The sequence below is a fragment of the Diplotaxodon limnothrissa genome, linkage group LG23 (genome assembly GCF_057381915.1).
Source record: "Diplotaxodon limnothrissa isolate DT_005_m linkage group LG23, D_limnothrissa_male_GT1.1, whole genome shotgun sequence".
NCBI classification, from domain to species: Eukaryota; Metazoa; Chordata; class Actinopteri; order Cichliformes; family Cichlidae; genus Diplotaxodon; species Diplotaxodon limnothrissa.
This window is the reverse complement of record NC_140617.1, coordinates 47872648-47891687: the sequence shown is the minus strand read 5'-3', so window position 1 is coordinate 47891687 and position 19040 is coordinate 47872648. Positions and strand designations below refer to the sequence as shown.

The following is a 19040-nucleotide window of genomic DNA, read 5'->3' as shown; positions in this document are numbered from 1 at the left end:
TAGTACAGCTGGCCAATCATAATGTGAAGTGCCAACATTAGATCATGATTTCTAGAAAGATGCTGAAATATTCCCGTGTCTTATGTTAGTAACCTGGATGGGGAGATTTTAACAGAATTTATGTAATTTGCATAGAAGGCAAATAAGGATCATGAAGTGCAGATATTATTCACACACAGTGGAGGGGATTATTATTTGACTTATCTGCTCCACTGCAGATTGTGTTAGTTCCATTTTAATAGAGAGAGAGAGAGAATTAAATGAAAGTTATACACTGATTTGCACGTCACTGAGTGACAGTAGTATTTGTATAAGGATTTGATCCTTCAACAAGATGTGATTTAGTACTCAATGGAGAAACCCTGGTCACCAGGTTTGCACACATCTAAAGAAGGATTTCTTTAAATTCTTTAGGTCTTTTTTTGGCTGCTGCTTGACAACTCAAAGCTTCAGCTTCCTCCAGAGATTTCCTATGAGGTCTAAAGACTGGCTTAGACTACTTAATTGATGTGCTTCTTCTTTAGCCACACCTTTGTTGCCTTGGTAGTGTGTTTTGGGTCACTGTGATGCTGGTTCTTGTCGCCAATTTCACACTGCATGGCTCAGGCCATTGGCCCCTTAATGCAGTGAAGTCGCCCTTAGCAGAGAAACAGCTCCAAACAGTCACACATCAGGTCATACAGCATGTCTCTTCCATCAAACACAACAGGTCAGGTTGATGCCAAAGAGCTTGATTTTGGACTATAGCACTTTCTGCCACGCTTTCTCTGAATCGATTAAATGCACACTGGCAAACATAAGAGGGGCCTGTACATGTTCCTTGTTGAGCAGTGGGACCCGTGTTCCCAGCTGCCTTTAGATCATTAACAAACTCCTCCCATAATGGGCTGATCCATCACCTTTCTCATGCTCATCCTCACCCCATGAGGCATCATGGAGCTCCAATCACTCATACATACTTTACATAGAAATTATGACTATTTTCCTCCTTACAATGTCTATATTTTGTTGCACGATTGGGTTCAGCAATCATCAAGGAAAGAAAGAAAATCTTGTTTTAATCATTTTGCTGTTTCAGATAAAAGAATACGGACAAATCTCAATTAACGGACACAGGCATTAGATAAATAGTATAACAGTATAATAATTATAAGTTGAATTTTTTAAATCACAAATATGTATTTCAAACAATATTTGACAATTTGAAAATTTTTCATTATCTGTTTCTAGTTTTTGCTTTTTCATCTTCATCATCTGCCTCCTCCAGCACTACTCTCACCTTCTCATCTCCAGCTCATCCTCTTCCTCCTCAACTTAAGCCTTCCTCCTGAACTGCAGTTGGGTTCTAACATAAGAAATCCTACATGAACACTCTTAATTTGAAACAGTGTCAGTGCTTATTTTGAATAAACAGTGAGATATTAATATCACCAGCAGTTATTCCAGGAAGATCACTCCATTATTGTAGGGTCTACCTTACAATATAAAGCGCCTTGAAGCCACTGTTGATTTGGCGCTGTATAAATAAAACTGATTTGAACTGAACTGAATTGCAATATGCATGCAATAGGATTCCACTGATCTCAGCTTAATGTAGCCTGAAACATCAGAGCCAGCTGATCTTGTTTCTGACTGATATTTATTTTTCTCTCTTCAAAGATTCTGTCTTAATTTAGAGTTTCGTTTTCATTCAGGTAACAACTGAAATAATGAAATATATTTTGGGTGATGCTGTGACCGCATCCTCCAGCATGGACAGCAGTTCCCAGGAATTACACAGAACAAGCAGGAGGAAATTAGTGAGCAAAAGAACATCTGCTTGCCATGCTGCCTCTGAGACTGCAATCTAGATATCCATCTATCCATTTTATTCCAGTTGTCCTATTCAGTAGGATGGGGGTGCTAGAGTAATGAGTTATTTCAAGATGATAAATAATGAAGTAGCATAATTTTTAATGAATTATCTTTCTAGTTTCTAGTATTTAAGTAATATTTATTACTATTATTTATTAACTTTATAAACTTAAAGTTTATTTAAGTTTTGCAAGTTTGGTTATTCACCCTCAATGTTTCACACCACGTCATTTCCTGTTTACTTTTGTGTGTGTCATTGCTGCAACAGGAGTAGCAGTGCTAACAGGTTCAACATAGATCTGACTTTCAGAGTTATCTAAACTTCTTTGTTTAATTCTGCACTTATTACATTGCATTCTCATACAGTGCTGATTAAAAGCTATTCAGACAACACTGAAGGATCTCAGTTTCTTCATCTCTTTCAGTTCCAGTATAAACAAATGGTTCTGTTGTGAATTTTACAAGCCCACTTTGAGAAGGTGGGATGGCCATGTTAATATTTAGAAGTATATTTTGTACCTGGGTTTAAGAATTCTGTTTCAGAGCTGATAATATAGGCTACTATGCAAATATAACCACACTCATTCAGCTGTATAATGTGCAGTACTGCAGAGTATGGATAATGTGGCAACAACATAGCAATGAACAGCACAGGTGAAGAAGTAGCTTTGAACACCAAGTAAGCATATACAGCTGAGTATCTGCACAACTTCCAGAAATCATAAAACCTCAACACCATCACAGCATTAAGCCGGGAACAGCTGCCATTATATATTCATTGCCACTCTTGGAATTAAATTCCTTACATCTAAAGTCCGCAACCCGTCTGTGTAGCGCTTAAGAGGCACATAGACAAAGAAGTCATCACACATGCATGCTGCAGCAGATTCACTCTCTTGCGAGTAATTATTCTCGAAGATTAAGGATATTTAAAAGACGGCGACTGGACTGTTTTTTTGAAGATGTTTCATTTCTTATGCATCTGTTGCTAACATGTCGGTGCCAGATACCACAGCACACCATTTGGGATCTAGTGGAGTCCATGCCTCTATGGGCAAAGGTTGGGTTGGCAGCACAAAAGAGACCATTACAATATTAGACAGGTGGTCATCCTGTTATTTCTAATAGGTATATAGCTTTTACAATTCAAACAAATCAAAACACAAATTACCGATATAGTGAAAATCCCAACTATGACTTGACCTTGAGGTTATCGAACATTTTAGTAGCGGCACCAATGTTATCAATTTGAAAATCCTCGGTGACTTCCTTCTTGAGTTATAACATTCACAAGACTTTCAGAAGATTTCAGCGTTGAGGGGTAAAAAGGTAGCATACCTAGCACCCAGCAGCTACAGGACAGTGTGTCATATAGTTATGATTTGCACAAAATATTAGCAACAACCTTAACTGTTTTATCAGACGCTAGTTTAGATCAGACAAATGTCATGTTGCTCATTGTCACGTTTTGTACAAAGCATATCCCATCCTCCTCTCCTGTACATTCACATACTGCCTATTCTAAGTAGGGTTGGGCATATGTAAACATTTTCCAGTCGGCAATCGTCAGTCCAACAATCGTCGATAGGCGATATATTCCAATACCAACAGTATGTTACATGCAGCACACATCAGGGGAAGACTCTAGATAAATGCTATGGCTCTGTACCAGATGCATTTATAGCCCTCCCCCCTCTCAGACCGTCACACCGTCCTGCTGGCCCCTGCTTACACCCCAGTCATCAAGAGGATTAAAAAGGTCACCAAAAACATCAAGCAGTGGACAGAGGAAAGTATCCTCACCCTACAAGGATGTTTCGAAGCCAGTGACTGGGACAGCCTTCTTTCTACCTCTGATGACATCGGCGAATAAGTCATCACGGTGACATCATACATCTCCTTCTGTGTTGACAACATTATCCCCTCAAAAACAGTCTCCATCTACCCCAACAACAAACCCTGCATCACCAAGGAACTCAAGGAAATCCTTAATAAAAAAAAGAGGATTTTCTTCTGGATAAAAAGGAGGTCAACAGGGAGGTCAAGAGCGCCATAAAAACTGCTAAACTGGAGTATACCACAGGGGACCTCCACTCAGCCTGGCAGGGCCTCAAAACCATGGCCTCTGTGAATACTGTGGTCACCACCCCCAGAACCATCCAGGTGGAGGGGAGCAACCCCTCCTCCCTCCCTGATGACCTCGCTTTCTACACCAGGTTTGAGATGGACAACATCATCCAGCTTGAGGAGTCCAGATCCTCACTCAAACCTGGCAGCTCTGCACTCACCTTCAGGACTGAGGACGTGGTGAGAGCCCTCAGGAGGACCAGGAAGAGGAGCTCACCCGGCCATGACAACATCAGCAGTCGAGTTGTAAGGCACTGTGCAGGGCAACTAGGAAGTGTGTTCTGGACTCTATTTCAACACTTAATTGACAGTCACACCGTCCCCCAGCTGTGGAAACACTCCACAGTCATCCTCATCCCCAAAAGAAACAACCCAAAGTCTCTGAATGATCTTCGTCCTGTGGCCCTCACCTCCCTGGTGATGAAGGCCATGGAGAAGATCATAAAACAGCACATCGTAAGAGCAACTGACCCCCTGATGGACCCTCCAGTTTGCTTACCGTGCACGCAGAGGCGTCGATGATGCAAAACTCTTCATCTTGGACTGCATCCACAAACATCTGGAGCTCCCTGACTCTGCCAGACTTCTGTTTGCTGATTTCTCATCAGCGTTCAACACTCTGCAGCCTCGTATCCTGGCCACTAAACTTTCCATCCGATTTAAAGTTAAAGATAAATAAAGTCTTTCTGATTCTGATTACAATTTTTAACGCTTTCATCTGGAGCGCAGAAGGAACAAAATTTGGCCAAATGCGTTGGCAGAGGCATTTCAGGGATTTTGACTCAGTCTGCGCTCTAGATGGGTTGACTGTTAATCGCGTTAGTCATGATGACGGCGCGTTAACGCTGACTGCACTAAAAAAATATAAAGTCGGGAATTTGGGATTTCTTTGGCTTCAAACCAGATGAAAGAGGTAAACCTAAGGATGTAACCAAAGCGGTGTGCCACTTGTGCAGACGTATAGTGCGAGCAAAGTACTCAAACACGCCGGACTTGCAAGAGCATGTACGTGTCAACCATCCGGCTGAGTATGCTAGGCTATCAGCAGCTCCTGCAGCTCCATCAACAAGCATTTGGGCGCACTCTGAGGAGGGGGCATTTGCTCGCAGATGAAAGAGGGTGCTGTTAAAACAGCGCTACTATTGTTTTTTTTCTGTTGACCGCTTCTATTAGCTCCATCATTATTAGCAAACTTACTCATGGCCAAATAAATAAATAAATCGCCCTCGTAAAAACTATCGACGACGCTGAGCTAATCCATATATTCGTCAAAAGTCAGGTAATTCTAGCCAGTAGAATGAAGCTTTGTGCACAGAGGTACCAGCATCATGCACTCACAGAGCAGACACTCTCGTTTGCTTGATGGCCTTTTTGGGCATAGCTGCTGAGTTCCACATGCGTGGTTTCAGAGCATTCTCTTTCCCAACGCGTAACATGCCAACGATTTGCCACGTCCCGAGGCGTCTCATAGTAACACAAAAGGTAACCTTCCGCGTCCCTATGATACGTTCCGGACTTTGGATGATGCTCCCTGTGTTTTCCAACTCTAACCCTAACCTTAACCACAACCTTAACTGTATCAGATAGTGCTTTCCCAAGCAAACCATGATGAGAAAGTAAACTAAGTTTACAACAGTTCTCGTGTTTCCAAAGGCGTAACATACTGACGATTTGTCACATAGTGTCGGTATGTTACGTTTTGGGATGAGAACGTGTCTGTGGTTTAGTTAGTCTCACAAGTGTTGGTGTTTAACCTGCTCAGAGAAGCGCTGCTTGGTCTGGATCTGATAGTGTTCCTCTGTTGTCACACGGGTGATATTGGCTGTGGCTGCCTGAGGTAACGTCTCCACCTCTTGGATGGCTTCCATAGAAACACTTTGCGGAAGTACCCGGAAGAGTGACGTCACATACATGATGATACTCTTCTTGTCAGGGTGAGCCACTGCCACATCTGAAAAGAGTGAGAAGAGTGAAGTTTATCCTAAATATCACGAGCCACTTGTGATAAATGTCACCTAATATGACAATAGAGCAAACATTTCTGGAAAAAAAAGTTCTTCAAGACCGAAAGTTGTCTGACGAGGGTGATATGTCCAAACTATAGATATAAAATAAACTATATTCACGTGTGTTAAAATACGACTGTATTAGATAATTATTTTGGCACAGAAGGAATCTTCACTGGAAGATGAGCCTGGTATGAAAACTACAGATCAAAAGAAAGACCCTTCAGTGAGTTCACCAACTACCTGTCCACTGTTCTGACACTCCTGTCACCATAATGTTTTCATTAGCGATAAACATTGGTGTCCATTGTGTCTGTGTGGCATTCAAACCCTCACACATGCTGTGATTCAGAAATAGCCGTCCCATGAAGCAGCTTTAAGGTGAACTGTAAGCTTACATTTGAGTCACTGGAAATAGAGAACTGTTAAAAGAAATGCTTGTCAAAAAATTGTAAACTGCCAACAAAATACTTTTGTTCAATTCAGATTAAAGCTAAGAACCAGCTGTTTAAATCATATTCAGTATGTAGTATAACAGCAAGTTAAATAAGCAATAGGTGACTTCACTCAGAAAGTCTTCATCCAAAAACGTCACTTTTTGGCATCTAAGGAGCTTGGAAAGAAAAGCGTCTGGACTTCTTTAAGTTTCCTTGAAGACGTTTCACCTCTCATCTGAGAAGCTTCTTGGTGGAGAATCCCACTTTTAAGCCCCATGGGAGTGTCCCCCAAAGGGGACCATGGACCCCCTATTGATCCTCTACCTAATCACACAAGCCAGGGTGTGAAACTGGGTGTGGGTCACAATCAGCCAGGGCTTCGGGTGAGCTCATTGTGAAACCTGGCCCCACCCTATCACGTGATTTACTGAGGTCAAATGGCCCAGGATGTGAGTGGGCGTTAAGGCGTCTGGGAAGGATCTCAAAACTGGATTATAGATGGCAGACAGTTGGTGTGGTAAGCTCCGCCCTCTGTTCAAAGATGGTCATTCACAGTGGACATAGATGCTTCTTTCACTCCTCTTTCAAACCAGATGCTTTTCTTTCCAGGCTCTTCAGACTACGATGACCTGGATGACTGAGGTCATAAGTGATGTTTAAGTGATGTTTAGCTCAAAGGCGTCGACATGCCACAAAGCTAAATCCAGTAACCCAGGCTATGTCCACACTAATTTTCTTTAATTTTAACATTCTTTCCTCTCCCGTCCACACTGAGACGGCGTTTTTGCTCATGGAAAACGCAGCGCTTTCATAATGCTCTCGAAAACTCATACATTTCACAACGGTGCTCACAGTGTGGGCAGCAAAAACACAGACTTTCGGCCATTTTCAAATCTATCTGGGCTAGTGTGGATGTAGCCCCAGGTTCAACTACTACCCAGGGGCCATTGCTACATCTTTTCATTCTCTCTTCTTGCTTTCGTGTCTCATTTTCACTGCACTAGCTAATAAAGATGTCCCCCACCCCCCAAAAATGAACAACAAAAAACAAACAAATAAACAAAATAAATAATTAAAAGAGAGCAATTGCTGTGGGGCAAATGAGTGAATCCCATATAAGATACAAAGATGGCACAGTAGTAGGAGAGGAGCAAGAAAAAAGAAAGACGGATGACGATGGAGTGCTAATGAACTGATTGCTGTGGTGATGTTAATAGAATGATGTGTGGAGTGCAGTTAGCTCACAGCTAAGAATAATGAACAGGACCAAGAGGAAATAGTCTGTGCGGCAAGCTTGCCAGGAATGATGTGTGTCATTGCAATTTGTGAGAGAAATAAAGTTAGAGTATGAGTCACACATTTGGCTGTGGAATACTGATTTATCACAGAGAAATCTTATGGTGTTATTGTTTCTCTGAGAAGAATAAACAGTTCCATAAATAATGCCACCATCTGCAAGTGTGTGTATACATCCCTCAGTGGTTTAGACTCTGTAAGTCCAATCTGTGATCTCCACTTTAATCATTTTACCACGGCTCTGCTACATATGTATGCATTTTTATGAGGTATTGTGGGAGTTTGTGTCAGTGTATACTGTACTTTTCAGGTGTGTATAAGCGTAATGTATGTGTGTCTCTATGCCTTGAGGTAATTAAATCTGTCTCAGTAACCTCGCATTATGAAACTGTCATTAGTGTGTATTTAAACAATTCTTCAATTTATTCCTGAAAAAATATTTGATGAAATATTTTCAGAGACTAATATTTATTCCTAACAAATCCTTTCATTTAGTTCGGGACTTTGCTGAGTCCTGAATGAAATGTTCAGAAAAAATCTGAAAACAGTTTGTGGGAACTACATCTAACCAGTATTCCACAGTTTGCTAGTGTTTTTTGGAAAATATGGCTTCCAAGAGATAAAGTTTCCGACCTGAGCTGCATTGCTGCAGCTGGATGTGCTTTAATGGCCGGCTGAAGAAGAGAACAAAGACAACAGTGCAAAACAAATGAAAAGAAAGAGGAATTAGAGAGAAACACCGGTGAGAGAAATACACAAAAGACAAGACAAACAGTGGGAGGAGAAAAAGGAAAAAAGTACTAATGAAATCAAGAACAAGGGTTATATGCAGGATAAACGCCCTATGAAGGTCTTCATCATATAAATACAGCTCTCAAAATTATCAGCAACGTATAAACTACAGTGATTAAAGTTGAATTCTTTTAGTGCCTTTTTAAAATCACAACAGTGTGCTTTATATGCACAACAAGGAAGTTCAAGGGCTTTTGAAATTCCTTTGAGTAAATATTAAACCAAAGAAAACATTTTCTATGATACTGACAAGAAACCTTTTCAGTGCCAATAAAAGCTAGTCACATCACATACTCTGCAGTAGTGTTCATAATGTGCCTCTTGATCACCACTGAGTGAGCTGACTGTTGACACCTCAGAAGCTGGTAGCATACTCCTCAAAAACAGAAACTGTACATTAAATGGACTGTCTAAGGACTGGAAGTCCACTCACTTTTCTTTTGCCTTGTTCAAGAGTTATCGCATCTACAAGATTTTCACAAATTTGACCTCTGAACTCTGACCTTGAGGCCAAGGTCACTGTGCTTCAAACTCATCCAAGAGTCTTCATAGATGCACATATGGTATCAATATGAAAATACTGACCTCCTTCTTGAGTTATCACATTCACGCGATTTTCATGAAAACTTGATCTCTGAGCTTGAGGTTGTGGTCACTGAGATTCAAACTCAGATTTTTAGTAGATACACCTATGGTATCAATTTGAAGCTCCTACAACCAACGTTCCCTCTAAGCTGCGCGTGAGCAGTTGCGCACTGCTGGCACGTCTCTGCGCACAGAAAATCTGCGTTGCGCACAAAACAAATCTAACCTGAATTGAAATTAAAATTAAAACTTTAACAATTCTGTTTTGCAGTGTGAGTCAGTGACTGGCTGCTCCTGTGTGGGATTAGAACGATGTCACCTTATCCCACAGTCCAGCCAATGATGCGATTCACATTCATATATACGCAGCCAATCAGCGTCGCTGACAGGCTGTGACAGCGTCCTTATGTGCGACACCGGTGTTTTAGCAAAGCGGTTGATGTGGAGTGAAGCCACGTTAATGACAACGTGTACAACCATTGGAGACGTGAGCAGGACAGACGGAACAACTGACGGACAAAGTGTGGACTTTATACCAGTTTTTAAATCGTGTTGATCGGCCACGTAAAACCAGAGTTATGATAAAATATCTGCAATGTTTGGTTTTCTTCCTGAATACTGTCGTCGTTTATATTTACTGCAGGAAGAAACGGTAAAAACAGCGTTTTATAAGGAAAACGCTCGAAAGCCTGTGAGCAAAAACAAAACTCCCAGCCTTTCCTATTGGTGGAAAAATGTACCATGTGGACCAATCAAAAAACGATATGGCAACATGACCTTTAGTTGTTTAGGGAGGGGGAAGTTTTAGGAGTGACGGCGTGTTTGAGATGTGAGAGATTTGAGACGTTTAGCACAAATCTTGTGTAGTCAGTGTGTAGTTAGTGTGTAGTTAGTGTGTAGTCAGTGTGTAGTCAGTGTGTAGTTAGCGTGTAGTTAGCGTGTAGTGAGTGTGTAGTCAGTGTGTAGTCAGCGTGTAGTTAGTGTGTAGTCGGTGTGTAGTCAGTGTGTAGTCAGTGTGTGGTCAGTGTGTAGTTAGTGTGTAGTTAGTGTGTGGTCAGTGTGTAGTTAGTGTGTAGTCAGTGTGTAGTCAGTGTGTAGTTAGCGTGTAGTTAGCGTGTAGTTAGTGTGTAGTCAGTGTGTAGTCAGTGTGTAGTCAGTGTGTAGTTAGTGTGTAGTCAGTGTGTGGTCAGCGTGTAGTTAGCGTGTAGTTAGTGTGTAGTTAGTGTGTAGTGTAGTGAGCGTGTAGTCAGCGTGTAGTTAGTGTGTAGTTAGTGTGTAGTCGGTGTGTAGTCGGTGTGTAGTTAGTGTGTAGTTAGTGTGTAGTCAGTGTGTGGTCAGTGTGTAGTCAGTGTGTAGTCAGTGTGTAGTTAGTGTGTAGTCAGTGTGTAGTTAGTGTGTAGTCAGTGTGTAGTTAGTGTGTGGTCAGTGTGTAGTTAGTGTGTAGTTAGCGTGTAGTTAGCGTGTAGTGTAGTGAGCGTGTAGTTAGTGTGTAGTTAGTGTGTGGTCAGTGTGTAGTTAGTGTGTAGTTAGTGTGTAGTTAGCGTGTAGTTAGCGTGTAGTGTAGTGAGCGTGTAGTTAGTGTGTAGTTAGTGTGTAGTCGGTGTGTAGTCGGTGTGTAGTCGGTGTGTAGTTAGTGTGTGGTCAGTGTGTAGTCAGTGTGTAGTTAGTGTGTAGTTAGTGTGTAGTTAGCGTGTAGTGAGTGTGTAGTTAGTGTGTAGTTATAGTTAGTGTGTAGTCAGTGTGTGGTCAGTGTGTAGTTAGTGTGTAGTTAGTGTGTAGTTAGCGTGTAGTGAGTGTGTAGTTAGTGTGTAGTTAGTGTGTAGTCAGTGTGTGGTCAGTGTGTAGTTAGTGTGTGGTCAGTGTGTAGTCAGTGTGTGGTCAGTGTGTAGTTAGTGTGTGGTCAGTGTGTAGTCAGTGTGTAGTTAGTGTGTAGTTAGCGTGTAGTTAGTGTGTAGTGTAGTTAGTGTGTAGTTAGTGTGTAGTCGGTGTGTAGTTGGTGTGTAGTCAGTGTGTAGTTAGTGTGTAGTTAGTGTGTAGTTAGTGTGTAGTTAGTGTGTAGTGTAGTGAGCGTGTAGTTAGTGTGTAGTTAGTGTGTAGTTAGTGTGTAGTCAGTGTGTAGTTAGTGTGTAGTCAGTGTGTAGTCAGTGTGTGGTCAGTGTGTAGTTAGCGTGTAGTTAGTGTGTAGTTAGTGTGTAGTGTAGTGAGCGTGTAGTTAGTGTGTAGTTAGTGTGTAGTTAGTGTGTAGTTAGTGTGTAGTTAGTGTGTAGTCAGTGTGTAGTTAGTGTGTAGTTAGTGTGTAGTTAGTGTGTAGTCAGTGTGTAGTTAGTGTGTAGTTAGTGTGTAGTTAGTGTGTAGTCAGTGTGTAGTTAGTGTGTAGTTAGTGTGTAGTTAGTGTGTAGTGTAGTCAGTAGTGTTGTTGTGTGTCAGAACAATGAGGCGACTGCTGAGTGTTACAGGTGTTACAGCAGTGACACATCTGCTGCTGTCAGGCCTGCAGGTATCAGGCTGTTGTTCTCCTTCATCTCATAGTGGACAGAAATTATTTTTGGAGCGACACAAATAATTTGTGTGGCATCAGATTTGATGCAGAACAGCTGATTGTTCTGTAAATAGTTTGAAATGTTTGTTTAAAAACACCTTGGCTGCATTTTTAGGTAAACAGCTGCAAAACACTTTGTTGTTTGCATAACTCAGTTACTTTTTTGAAGAAGTAACAAAATAATTAATTACCCAACATTGGTCATTATTTACTGTATTTGTAGACAGAGTTACAGACTCTCTCCCAGACCACAGACTCATCATACAAGTCAGAGCTTTATAAAAATATAAAAAAAAGAAAGTTGTGTTTTCAAAATTGGAGTTGAAGTTATTTTTACTTCCAGTAGTGTTAACATGCTGCAGGTCATGAACAAGATATTTTAAATATTCATTGTAAGTGGGCTAAAGCAGTTAATTAAAAGTAGTCTAACATAAATGCTGTAATTTGATTATTTTAATAAGCTCAGGGGTTTTGTGTGCTCGCTCAGACACATGAAAAATTAGAGGGAACATTGCTTACACGCCTCATTCTTGAGTTATCACAAACTTGGGTGTCCACTCCGCCCACCTGCTGGAGAGGGAGATGTTAAAACCACAACGACCTTTTACAGCTGAGGGGTAAAAAGCTGTTGATTATATTTACTAAGTCTATTCATCCATCCATCCATCCCCACATTTACCCTGGGGCCTCCTCCAGATAAAACATGTCAGGAAAACCTCACCCAGGAGGCATTCTTGTCAGATGCCTGAATCACTATGATGATGTGGAGGTACCCTACCCTTTGGAGAAAGCTCATTTCCAAAGCTTGTATCCACAATCTCATTCTTTCAGTGATTATCAAAGTTTGTGATCATAGGTGAGAGTAGGGGTAAATGGGCAGCTTTGCTTTTATGCTCACCTATTACTCACTGGACCAGTGCAGCAACTGCTTCACTGCAGCTACATCCCCAATTCGTCTGTCAGTCTACCTTATCCTCTTCCCTCACTCATAAACAAGATACTTCAGCTCCTCAATTTGGGGCTTGGACCCGGAGTGGGCACCTTTTCTGCCTGAGGACCACGGCTTCAGACACGTCGCTGCACACCCAGCTATATACCACATTATCCAAAAAAACCCAAAACAAAACAGAGATGAGATTCTGAGGCCACCAAATGTGGGAGCCTTCTGCCACTTGGTTTTGTCTCGAAATTCTATCGATAAAAATTATGAACAAAATGTTTAAAAGGTACTCTGTATCGTGCATTTGCTATTGGTGAGCTATTAGTTTGCAGTTGACTAGTCTCAAGTTGGCTTCCATTCAATCTGTTTGTGATTTCATGGTAACTGTGATAAACTGGTAATAAATACAAATCCATCTTTTGTAAATGTGTTGCTATCTACATACACAGAAACTCATATTGACTTATATTTAGAGAAGTTCTATCCTATCTTTACTCTAGTATGATTGAGCCATTGAGTATGATTGGGTATTTCATACTAACAATCACCAATAACACAAATGTCTCAAATGTTAATTTTACCCTGTTAGGGATTATAATCTACAGACCGTCAATCATCATCTTCTACCTGCTCCCTTTAGGAGTCGCCACACCAGATCATCTGCCGCCATTTCACCCTCTTCTGTCACAGCAACACTCTGCATGTCCTCCTCTGCTACATACATGAGCCTCCTTTGAGATCCTTTTTTCCTCCTGTCTGTACCCCCATTACTAGAGGTAGGAATCAAGAAAATTGTTCTCTATAAGAACCAGTTCCAGTGATCCAATTCTTGGAATTCTTAGTCTGCTTATCTATCGATCCCGCTTATTGGTTCCAGTTACACTGGAAATAGCTGCATTTTGCTGTTAGCACTTTGGCTCTTTGTAAGCATCTGCACAGACAATATCCTATAATGCTAAGCTAGCCAAGAACCCAGAATGAAAGCTGAGGGAATGCTAACCCCCGCAGGCAGACGCTGAACTTCAACAGGTAACAAACTGATGACGACAAAGTAGAACAGAATTGCTCTGAAGTTTCTTTGTGCTATTTTTTGTGTGATTACCTAAATACTAAGAGAAAGTTAACACGTGTCCTCATTAGAATATGGATTTGTGTTGGTGTGTGGGGCCTCAGGTTTACGTTATTAAACAGTAATTATGACACAGTGTGTTTCAGATACTTTACAGAGTAACATGAAAGTAATGTAACAAGTAATATAATGAATTACTTTCTCCTTGGAGTAATTATGTAGTGTACTGCATTACTTTGAGGAAAAGAGTGTTCTTTGTAATATGTGTAATAATTACTTTTTGTGAGTAACGACCACAACGCTGATCACAAAGAAGGGATATACCTCTAATATGCAAAAACACTTGACTCACAGCATGCAGTTGGTTTACATGAATTTCTTTGCAGTGGCATCATTTTTAAAGTGGAGCCAATGCAAACACAACAAGAATCAATAAGGAATCTAACTGATTAGTGATTTTTATAATGGAATGGAAATCACTAATCAGTGATTTCCATTCCATGGACTGCTAAATTCTTATCAATTCTTATCAATTCCCATGCCTTCTCAATACTGTTCCTGCCCTCATACATGTCCTCTGCCACCCCTGATGTCCCTATGCAGTACCACGGAGCCTCTCTTGACACCTTGTCATGTGATTTCTCTAGAGGCACAAAGACAGTGAAACTCCTTGTGATCTTCTCTATAGTTTATTCTCTTATCTGGAACACTTTAAGATATCTCGATTGATTACTTTCTGCCTCAGAAGAGACAATGACAGCGACTGTTGTAGTAAGCACACTCACTAATGATCACATTTTTGGAATAATCTTTGACCCAGGCTTTATTCTCTCTAACTTTACCAGACCAGACCATTCCAGCTTTATTTGTAAAGCACTTTAAAAACAACATCAATGGACCTAACTGATGAATAATAAATATGTACAAACAGATAGGAATCAAAAAGCCACAGAACAAGAACAAGTGCCATACTATAAAACAAAATAAAATAAAAAATCAATTAAATTAAATAAACATCCCACATGATGTCAAAGGCCGAGGAAAAGAGATTTAAGAAGAGATTTAAAAACAGACAGAGAAGAGGCTTGTCTGAGGTGTAAAGGCAAATCATTCATATTTTAGGAGCTGTAACAGTGAAGACACGTCTCCTCTTAGCTTATGCTTAGTTTGAGGAGCAGCTGATCAACTGACCTGAGATAAAAGGACGGTTGTAGCATCTCAGAGCGATAGGGTGGGGCGAGATGATTAAGGGCATTAAAAGCAAATAAAATAATTTAAAACTTAATTCATGGGCAGCCAGTGGAGTGAGGCTAAAATGGGAGAAACATACTCAAATTTCTGCATGTGAAAAGATCTGAGGCTCTGTCCTGTACCAACTGTAGTGATTGAGGAGCCAATAACCTCTACATAAAGTGTATTACAGTAATCCAGCAGAGAGTAACAAAGGTGTGGATTACTGTCTCAAAGTGCTGCTGAGAAAGCTTTATGCTGGCCAAGTGCCTCAACTGGAAAAGGCTCAATTTTGCCACTGCCCTGATTTGACTGTCAAATTTCAGCGTCCACCTCAACCCAGAGGTTTGCAATAGTCGGCTTGATGTACTGAACAAAGGAACACAGCTCGACAAAAAGGGTCCGAGTCGTACGCCCAAACACCATCACTTCTGTTTTTTCCTCATTAAAATTGAAAACATTAAGAGCCATTATGTCTCCAAGACACCTGAGCAGCAGTCTAGAAGAAAACGCTTCATTACTTTTAGGAGGGACAAAAATCTTGGTATCGTCCACGTAACAGTGTAATGAAATACAATACGTTCTTACTGTGGAACCAAGTTGGAGCTGGTAGAAGAAAAGAGGAGGGAGCCTAAAACTGAGCCCTGTGGAACTCCACACGAGAAAGGAGCAGAGGCTTCAAAGGCTAGCACAGAAGGTTTGATCCAGTAAAACTTCATGATCGATTGTGTCAAACCCATCGTTTAAATCGCAAAGTATAAAAACAACACAGTCACCAGAGTCGATAGCTAAAAACATGTGGTTAAAAACTCTTAAATGAGATGTTTCAGTGGTGTGTAAGATTCTGAAACCAGACTTGAAACCTCTAGAGTGGTATTCTCTTCCAAAAAGGCCATTCGCTGATTGAAAATGATCTCCAGAAATTTAGAAAGAAAAGGAAGCTTAGCTTAGATAGGCCTGTAGCTAGTGAGAACTGTGATCCAGAGATGTTTTTAAGCAGAGGTTGAACGACTGCATGTGAACAGAAGGCCCTACAGTATGGAGAATCTCTTTAGACAGTCAAGGAGGGACAGTATCATTTGGTGACTTCTTCAGACTGAAGAGTGATAAAATGTTTCTCCCACTGAAAATGCTATGTCTAGATCAACAAAATCAACATTTTGGGGTTTTCTCACCTGGACGATTGAGCATGTATCCAGAAAGTTTAAACTGGTTTCAAGACGGCGTAAATTGGGCAATGATGGATGCCACAGATGATAACACATTTTGTGATGAAAGTATTTGTTAGGAGGCATTCCTCGTATTATTGTGCAAAACCTGTCAACAAAGTTTCCCTTGACAGTAAGGTAATAGGTGAGCATGTAGTTACCCTCAGGGTCCAGTAGCCTCTCTATCCCCAGGTGTTGCTCTGCCTTACTGAAGGCATGTTCCAGTCGGTCGACTGCCGAGGTCTTCTTCTCCACAGAGCTCCAATCAAAAAGTTCAGGCCTGGCAAGATGAAAGAAAATTGGTAGGTATCATACACACCTTTTATCAATAAAAACCCTTGCATTCCTCAGTATTTTGTAGTGCTTTAAGGAAATTAGTAACGTGTTAATAGGAAACAAATATCCTACAGCTTATGCAGCTGGGTTTATTTTTGAGTCCTGGAAGTTTATTTGCTGTGGAGTAATATTTTAATGAGATTCACACTCTCATTCACCACATTTTCCCCCACAGCGAACAATAAAAACAGACTTTTATAATGCAAAATAGCATGTTAGAAAATTCTGAGTGAAAACTCCTCCACTGTGCCATTATGTTCATGGTGATGCTTTTTGTTTCCCACTCTGTGTTCTTGTAAGATTTACTTATTTAATTTAAACTCAATCATTCATTCATGTTAGAACTATCACATTCTTTCCTGTAAAAGCTTAGTCCTACTCATGTACACTAATATCAATAGTGTATATGAGTAATGATGAAAAGAAAATGTGAACCAAATGCACTGCAGGGTCCTTTCTGTAATTTAATGATAATTTATGCTGACTACCTTGATTAAACTTAATCAGCTTCTCATCTGCATTATATTAATAGCAATAACTTTATCAGATACACGTCTCCCTGTTATTAATCTACACCAGGATACATCTATCAGCTAGTTTTCTGATTGGGCAGCAATGCACACTCTGTTGCAGTGATTGCCGAAGTGTAGGCTGTGAAGGTGCAGGTGGTGGTGGTGGTGGTGTCTTTACTGCAGGTGGGCTGCAGTAAACAGAAATTTAGTTAGAATAGAATAAAAAATAACAATTTGAGGTGGTAAGTTGGTTATAGTACTCGTTATTCTTACTCTATGAACAATTTCAATCTGGTTTCCGCCCCAATCATACCACAGAAACTGCTCTGCTAAGGATTACCAATGACCTTCTGATGGCAGCTGATTCTGGTCTTCTATCCATCCTCATCCTTCGGGATCTTAGTGCGGCGTTTGACACCATGTCTCACAATATCCTGAGGGTGAAGTGCTCTATTGGAGTGATACTGTACTATGAGGTCTTTAAGATAAGATCGGGTTATTCAAGACCTCGTATATTTTTTTCTACATACCTGCTTTCTATCTAACATTCACACACATTCATAATTTGATGGATGAATTGAAGAATAACTTGGGGTTAGTATCTGGCCCAAGGATGCTTTGCATGCAGACTAGACAACTACCAACTTTCCAATTAGTAGCTGACCCGCTCTACGTTCTGAGCTACAGCCACCCCGTAGTACAAGGCTGAGGGTACCGCTGAGTGCCGCTAGTTTATTCTTGAGCTTATGAATGAGTTCCTAGCAACTCATTTCTTACTCCACTAACCATGGAAAAAGAAATTAGACTAACCAACTAGTCTGATGATTTTCAGATAGTTTACTGTGTTTTTCTTCTGAAAAATGTTGCTTCCTAAAGTTAAAAATGAGGCAAAAGAAATGCTAACTTAAAAAAAAACTACAAACAATGTCTTAATGCATGGATGATTCCCAGGTATGGATAAATGTTCAGTTCCTCTGGAGATGATGGTCCATGACACAAATGTTTTATCAGTCATTTAAGTGATTTCAGTATTCAGTCTCATGGGTGAGTGATGGAAAGTTTCTCCAACAGAACACACTTGCCCAGTTGAACTGAATCCACTTTTTAAAGAAACAGTTGTTAGATGCTGACATGCTTACTAAAACTGAGCCCTTTCACTGATTACAGATGAGCCTCCCAAACTCTTGTCTGTTATTTACATTTTTAATTTCTCCTATTTGAACTTAGCTGGATCTTGTAAGTATAAAAACTAACAATCAACTTTGATCAAAAATAAAATTTAAAAACCCATTCTTAGTCCTCACTCTTACATCAGGACTAAGACTTTATTTTACAGCATAACAACTTTGAGCAGAAGGTGCAGAAGAGCCAAAATGTAATATCACAATATGATGACACATGCTATTGTTTCAGGAAACTGTACAGTTGGATGTATTACTTCAGTAAAATAGCACAGGAATGTAAAGTAGAAAGGGACAGATTTCTGGCTGATCCTAATGAGTGGGCGTTGCAGCACGAAGGATGTAACATCGATGTAAAGCGCTGAGGTTTGTCTCTTTGTCATGATTAAGCCATTATCAGCTTCCTGGTTAGGCCAGTCCTGTGCTTTGTCAGCCTTATCCCACTTGACATCAAATCATGTACTTGTGAAAACAGAAAACGCTGGGTAAGAGACGCTGAAGTGTGAAGGGGAACAGAGAGAAGAGTCGGGTTAGAGCTCGGATGGTTTACATGTGAAATGCAGAAAAGAAAAAAGACGAAAGGGGGAAATTCAAACTACGAAACAGTGAGGTTCACTTTATTATTAGAGCAGCCTCAAGGTCATTATGAAAATGAATAAACAACATTGCTGAAATACTGTAAATAAAGTAAAATAAAATCAGTTGTTTACTACATATAGATGCTGATGCAACTGCTAGGTTATATACTGCATTAAATTATAATGCACGCGGAACTTTATGATACGCCAAAACTCTGTTTGAGGACATGTTCTTCAATGGGATCGCCCTGAATTTGAATTGAATACACCTGGTTTAGATTCTAAGTAATGTTATTTTTCTTTCTCTCAATGAAAAAACTATCACATTTATAGGTTCATTTTAAGTTTGG

At 40.4% G+C, this 19040-nt stretch overlaps 1 protein-coding gene across 4 annotated transcripts in view; it reads right to left on the bottom strand.

The window, feature by feature from the left end:
* The window catches only part of dmd (dystrophin), a 305560-nt gene that overhangs the window by 181379 nt on the left and 105141 nt on the right, over positions 1 to 19040 (bottom strand). For all 4 annotated transcript variants that reach the window (XM_085348560.1, XM_085348556.1, XM_085348558.1 and 1 more), the window contains 2 exons: positions 16245 to 16363; positions 5736 to 5932 (listed from right to left, as the gene is read on the bottom strand). In XM_085348560.1, the coding sequence (XP_085204686.1) occupies positions 5736 to 5932; positions 16245 to 16363 (316 nt within the window). The remainder of the gene's footprint in view (positions 1 to 5735; positions 5933 to 16244; positions 16364 to 19040) is intronic.